General features: G+C 32.7%; 1 protein-coding gene and 2 non-coding genes across 3 annotated transcripts; all 3 read right to left on the reverse strand.

Annotated features, from left to right (window-relative positions):
* Positions 1–3,569: 3,569 nt before the first annotated feature.
* Positions 3,570–5,496, reverse strand: LOC108849145 (D-aminoacyl-tRNA deacylase). Its single transcript, XM_018622658.2, has 9 exons — positions 5,294–5,496; positions 5,029–5,209; positions 4,791–4,933; positions 4,650–4,713; positions 4,496–4,548; positions 4,346–4,401; positions 4,181–4,255; positions 3,936–4,109; positions 3,570–3,840 (listed from the first exon to the last, which is right to left on the reverse strand). Exons 1-9 carry the CDS (start codon positions 5,396–5,398, stop codon positions 3,753–3,755), a joined length of 939 nt encoding a protein of 312 aa, XP_018478160.2. The 5' UTR covers positions 5,399–5,496; the 3' UTR covers positions 3,570–3,752.
* A 175-nt stretch (positions 5,497–5,671) lies between these two features.
* On the reverse strand, positions 5,672–5,744 carry TRNAV-UAC (transfer RNA valine (anticodon UAC)). The gene has a single exon. It is a non-coding gene; the product is annotated as a tRNA-Val (tRNA).
* Positions 5,745–6,415: 671 nt separating this feature from the next.
* On the reverse strand, positions 6,416–6,517 carry LOC130512186 (small nucleolar RNA Z279/snoR105/snoR108). The gene has a single exon (XR_008945744.1). It is a non-coding gene; the product is annotated as a small nucleolar RNA Z279/snoR105/snoR108 (small nucleolar RNA).

A 6,517-nucleotide genomic window follows, 5' to 3' on the forward strand; every position in this document is an offset into this window, starting at 1 on the left:
TGGGGGGTTCATAATGAAAACAAATAAAAAGTCAACTATCTGCCAAAGGATTTGGGTGAGGCGGTTTGCATTTTTGTCCCTTCTCCATTTTTTTTCTAATTTCATTATCTTTCTTTATTTTCCCTTTTTAATTTACTTTTATTTAGTTTTTCAATTTAATTTACTTTTCCTTTTTTATTTATTTTGTCTTTTATTTAAATTTTGAGTTTTGTCATAATTAAAATTTGGCTTATTTTTTTAATGCCAATTGGCTAATTTTATATCTTTGCTTTAATGTAATTACGTATATAGTGGTTCATATAGTATCCATGACAATGAAATAGACGTGAGTTGTAAGTCACACTAATCTTTAGTTTCATATATTTCTTGTTTGTTCCCAACTCTGCTCCACATATTTCTGATGATTTCATACAACAAACCACAAACATTATTAAAATAACATTATAATAACTTTATTATCATATCCTCAAAAATGTTTTATAAGAAATGAAAATAATAAAATCACGTCCATAAAAGAAATAGTTTGTATCACATAATAATCAAAAGATTTGTGGAAGCTCCGGTAGTCTTAGTAAAGATTTATTAATGTTATTAGATTTTGACTCACTTTTAAAATGGGCGGATATATTTTTTTGTTTTACTTTTTTTTTTAAAAACAATATATGTGAATTTTCAATCATATTTGTGTTTTTTTATAATTATATTTATGTAGATTTTTTAATAATTAATAAGATGTTTTAATAATTGTATTAAAATATTAGATCAAACTTATGTCAATAAGTCATCTTGCTATTTTGATAAAATAGATTATAGTAGGAAATATAAGTTTTGATTTGTATAAAAATAAATTATATAAATTATATGAATTAAAAAAGTTATGCAATGAGTATTGTTAATTATAAATTTCATAAGACGGTTTAGATAATGCAGTCAAACACAAATTTTAATAGTGCATCTAGAATTGTCAGTTGTATTATTTTTATAGTTTATAATAACGTAATTATCGAATATAATCAACATTACAAATATTATTTTAATTTTTTTTAAAAAAATTAACAAGTTATATCACAACTTGAGATTTCGTTATATAGAAATTTAGATAATTTTCTAATATTATTGAATAATACATATTTAGATAACTTCTAAATACTCTATCTAATTTTAGTTTTTATAGAAATTGTAATTTGGCAGAAATAGAAAACTTGTGACTCAAGTTTTTTTCAAGCTTAAGTCAATAATAATCATTCCGTTGATAAAAACAAACGATTCAAAAAGAAAATCTTGTAAGGAGTTAGAATTTTATTAGTGGCATAAAGATATTAAGCGAATTAAAAAAAAAATCAGTAAACCGATGCATTGTAGTAGATTTAACTTTGTCACGGTACGTCGCGTTACACCCGATAACCTAGTTCGTAATTTTTAAATCTATTATTGTATTGTTTTAGGGATCGGTAAATAAAGAAGGATGATCCTAGAAGGCGAACAACCACTTATTACCTGACACGTGTACATCAAATTGTACCTGTGTGTGTAGCTAAACTAAAAAAGGAAGTCGTAGCAATTGAGGAATGAAACAGAAAGCCTATCCCGTCGTTATGTTTATGTTGAGCAGAAAAAGTCGAAACAAAAATAAAATAAATTAAAAGGACAAATCTCTGCGTACGTGGTTGTGTTTTGTAATAAAAAATGGTCCAGCTAATGAGTACCGTACGATGGCAGCGGGTGTCTGCCTGTTATGAACTGTTCCTACTTAAATCGACGGCTATATTTCGTTGGCTACGTTGGACCTACGTTTTCATCTACAATTAATGTTGAAAATATAAAACAAATACTACAGCTTTTTAGTTGTCATCGATTCTTAGTTTATCTTTCAAATATTCAATTATTTTGATAATTAAATATGTTTAATGTATGGCCACTGCTGATTTCTTAGTAGTTGATATCTTATAAAGGACTCCGAATTTTAATTTTATTAATAGACACTACAGAAATGATTTTTTTTTTGAAACACAGACATTACAGAAATGATTAGTAGCAGGTAAGATCGAAAAACTAATCTAACCTAAACACCAGACAATAAACGAAATAAAAACGACTACAAAAACTCAGCGACCATTACAACAATACAATACAAATTAGCCTATTTTATCGGGAGAACAAGCTTGGCCGAGAACACCATTTCCAAATAGACCGTATATTTTTGCTAAACCATGAGACCACGTCCGGTAGACTACGGTTTTGCCTGATGTGCACTTCAATAGATTGATATCCCATCCGCGCAGTTTTGCCAAGACCGGACCGAAGAGTCCCATGCGGCATGCGCACCTACCAACATCAAACATATATGTTGGTAGCTTATGTTTTTTATTTACCTAAAGTAGTGTATTTTTTTCAAGAAATAACCTATTTATTACTTATTTAAATGATTTTAAAAGAATAAAGATGTATCTATATAATCTATTTTATTATAGAAATAGCTAGAATAACTCAACACAGTTTTGTTACTTAAAATAATCTAATAATCATTTCACCAAAAGCATCTCCAATGTATACTTCTAAATTTTTCTCTAAAATAGATATTTATATTATAGAGGTGGATTTGTTCGATAATGAGGAAAAATATAAAAAATTTTACTTTTGGAGAAAATATAGAGATAAAAACAGACGTGAGTTGGAGATGATATAACTTTTAACATTTTTTATGGATCGGAGTTCAAAATGGATTTTACCAAGAACCACATTTTAATTTTTCCAGTTATCCTATAATGTGTTTCAAAATCTTAGGAATTTTCAATCTCTTATTTTCTACCAAAAATAAATATCTAACACAAGTCTCGCATGTCTGTCTTTCAATCAAACATTTGCTTTTACCAAATTGTGTGCTCGTTAGCTCATTATAAAGATTCACAACAATTTTGTTTTTTGATAATTTTTTTCATTTTCATATCATAATAATCGGTTACTTTTGTCTTATTATCGGGTTATATGTTTTATTTTTAAGGAAAAAAAAATCTAAACGTTTAGAACCGTGATTCGCAGTTTATTTTCATGCATTCGTTGATTACCTCGATTTGTTTTCTTACATTTGTTAGTTACTTTTTGTCGATCACTTGCCTGAAAGCATTTCTTCCATTCGTTCGGTTGATGATGTTTGTTGTTCACACAAAAATATGTTTTCCACTCAAAGTGGAGTCGGAATGATTTCGAAGATTTCTATAATAAATAGTACTAAGTGCATGCATTAGATCATGTCATTTTTTAAAAATAAAATGCGCAGAAGTCACGTTATCTACAATTCCCCTGATTCTACGTGATTCAGTTTTTCTTTTAACTTGTCAGATTTTTATAAACCTTCTTGAATGGATAATTTACAAATTCTTAATCCAAACCAATACACATACACAAACAGCTCATATTTAAGAATATGAACTATATGATGATATAACATTATTGAACCACAAAAAGAAAAAGCAGCACAGTGATCCACTATCTGTTCTTCACATCACCAAATGATAGTTTCTCATCCTCTTCGAGGAAATGAGGAAAAAGAAAAAGCACTAACCACAAAGTGCGAAAACGACCAATCGATTAAACGTTGTGTAGATCACTGGATGTTGAATAACATGTTTATAGATCTTTAAACATTTGCTTTGAACTTAAAGAAAATAATCTAAAGAAAACTTATAGATGTATCATGTATTTCAGTGGTAAATAAACAAAAACTCAAATCATGTCTTTATGGTTCTCAAGGTTCATGTGAAATCGTTTGGCTTCCCGACATTGATGTTCTGTTCTGCCAAGAACTCTGTTATGGCTTTCTTTTGCCATCCTTTGAAGCTCCTGTAACAAAAGAAAACTTTTTACTTTGTAATCCATGAGCAGGGATCAAGAGCACAATATCTAGAGGAAAATAAATGAATGATCCTAGACTTTACTTGTGATCAAGATGAGCCACGATCTCGCCTCCAGGGAATGACGCTTTAGTAGCTGCAAATGCTGCTTGGATTGATTGTCTCCAAGTCCCACCAATGTGATTCTCTCCAGGTTTAGGTTCTTCCATTGGCAATGAGTATCCAGAAAGCAAATGGCCTACCCAAACATCATCTTTCCTGATGAACACAACAAAACAAAAATCAGCCAGAGAGACAGATTTAGTGATAGAGAGTTGTTGACAACTTACAAAACTACATCCATGTGACGAGGAGCATAATGTCCACCTCCAATCCCTAGAAGCACTTTCCTCTTTCCCTTTTCACTGTCCACAAAAATTATGATTCACATTAGTTTATATAATTCTACTCTTATGTGATGTAACGATTAAGTTAACATGGATATATATATATACCTGTTCCAGTTCCCCACAGCTTCACCACCTCCAAGCCCAAGTCCTTCCCACATTAACTGAATACACATAACACCAATGCTTATACTAAACAAAAGCAATGTATAGAATATTGACAAGCATGTCAACATAAACAAACATTTATTCACTTACAAGAGCCATGACTTGAGCAGCGTCTTGTCTCTTCCAGTATTCCTCTGTACTACCTACATATTACACAATAACCAACGATCATATCAGACCCTAGAACTCTCGAAATACAGAGCTTTTCAGTACTCAGATAAGTGAACAAAAGAAAGAAACTCACCAATCTCCAAAAACATGGTTGGCTTACTAGTGATTGGTCCATGATGAGTACCTTCCAATGTTATCTACATCCAAACAAAAGATCAATTTGCTTCTACACTTAAACCTCCAGAGATAAGTCCTTTACATAAAGAAACAAAACCTCAAACTCAGGAACTAAGCTATGAGCTTCAGCCATCTTCTTCAGAAGACGAAGCCACGGACCAATTCTAGGGCTTGGCAACGCCGCCCACCCCGGCTTTCCTCCTTGCGGCGGCGATTCTCCTTCTTTCAGGTGAAGCACTCCTTCATTAAACCAACCAAACAAAAAGCATCATCGTTTTATACAAAGAAAAGGAGAAGAACCCAGATGGAAAGTTTGGATCTTTAAGCATACATACCAATGGGGTGAACAGTGAGAGCAGGACGGTTCGAGACGGCGGTGTGACGGCTGAGGAAGATGACTTCGTCAACAGCTTCCCCTGTCGCTTCTTCCCACCGTGAGTCCAGATCGTCTTCTTTCACTATAGATCCGTCGTGTTGGATCACTCTCGTTTGCTGGTTAACGAAACTCTTCATGTCCTGAAGAAGAATCCCGACAAGAAGTTAAATTCAGACAAGAGAGAAAGCTCAAAACGACGGTGGAGAAGGGTTTTATAAACTTACCGGCGGCAAGGTGGGTCCGGGGGTCCATCCCGGCATGGCGAGAAGAGCCGCCGCGGGATTGATCGACGCTGGGTCAGAGGTGGTGGCTACGATCAGTGTCACCATCTCTCTCTTTGCTACTGTGACGCGACAAGTGGCGTTTAGAAGCGATTTGATACGAGTTGCGTTTGTTTGGAAACTGATGAAGCGTATTATGTTTTCGCAGCTTGTTTTCAAGACCATTTTTCTAGATTATTTTTAACATTTGGAAAGTTATTAAAAACGTTTATTTTGTGTTTGGCGGACAAGCTAATTATTAATTATTATTATTTGTATAGGCAGAGTAAGCCAAGTGTTTCCTAATAGCCTTTAAAATGTGACTGAATGCAAAAAATTATATGGTGCTGCCCAGGATCGAACTGGAGACCTTTTGCGTGTAAGGCAAACGTGATAACCACTACACCACAGCACCTGATGTCTACTTAATCTGGTATTATTAAATAAATACATTATTAAGCATTTCGAATGATTATTTTGTAGTTGCAGAGACTGGTGCTCAATAATTGTTCAAGAAAGCTACGACAAAGAGTATGGATTCCTCAATGAGAGATGTTTACTGTACATATTCTGGTAATCTCAACAACTTTGTGAATTTCGTTTCCTTTCAAGGTTCTATTTGATTGCTGTTAAATTGGAACTTTCGTAAGCCTTTTTCAAAAAAAAAAAGGTCTTGGGATTGAGTCATATAGGCGAAGCGTGCTTTACAAGTTTTGTCTAGAATGAGTTGGGTACAGAAAGAAAGGAGCGTGCTTTATAAGTTTTTGTTAAAATTGTTCGTCTTTGTGTAATGAGAAACAAGAGAGAGAGAGTCTGGAAGGCCCTGATTGTGAGTATTGCATTTTTCATTTTTATTACAAAAGCACATATGGTACTAACACCATTATAATGTATTTGTTTTTACAATTCCTTGTTATAATACAACTAACTATATACCTTAATATCATCACAAAATTTTAAAGATTTAAAGTTACAGACAAGGTTATAATAAAATTCTAGTTACTTGTTTTAAATATCTTTAGAAAATGAATTTGAGAAAGAAAAAAAAAGAAAAAGTTCTATTTTGAAAAAAGATTGAAAAAAGGAGGGATCAGACGATATGAATTGGAGCGCCCAATTGTCGTATAAGGTTTGAGCGGAACGCTCATCAAGCATTTAATGCGAGACTAAACCCAATCCTCACTTCCC

This window comes from Raphanus sativus, chromosome 4 (genome assembly GCF_000801105.2).
Source record: "Raphanus sativus cultivar WK10039 chromosome 4, ASM80110v3, whole genome shotgun sequence".
Lineage (NCBI taxonomy): Eukaryota > Viridiplantae > Streptophyta > Magnoliopsida > Brassicales > Brassicaceae > Raphanus > Raphanus sativus.

What these genes read in the sequence shown, in the direction of transcription:
- LOC108849145 (XM_018622658.2), bottom strand. Translation starts at nt 5,398, where the DNA reads ATGGTGACACTGATCGTAGCCACCACCTCTGACCCAGCGTCGATCAAT. An exon ending in AACCATGTTTTTGGAGATTG is followed by an intron (nt 4,549 to 4,649) that starts GTGAGTTTCTTT and finishes TGTAATATGTAG; the next exon opens with GTAGTACAGAGGAATACTGG. An exon ending in CGTCACATGGATGTAGTTTT is followed by an intron (nt 4,110 to 4,180) that starts GTAAGTTGTCAA and finishes TGTGTTCATCAG; the next exon opens with GAAAGATGATGTTTGGGTAG.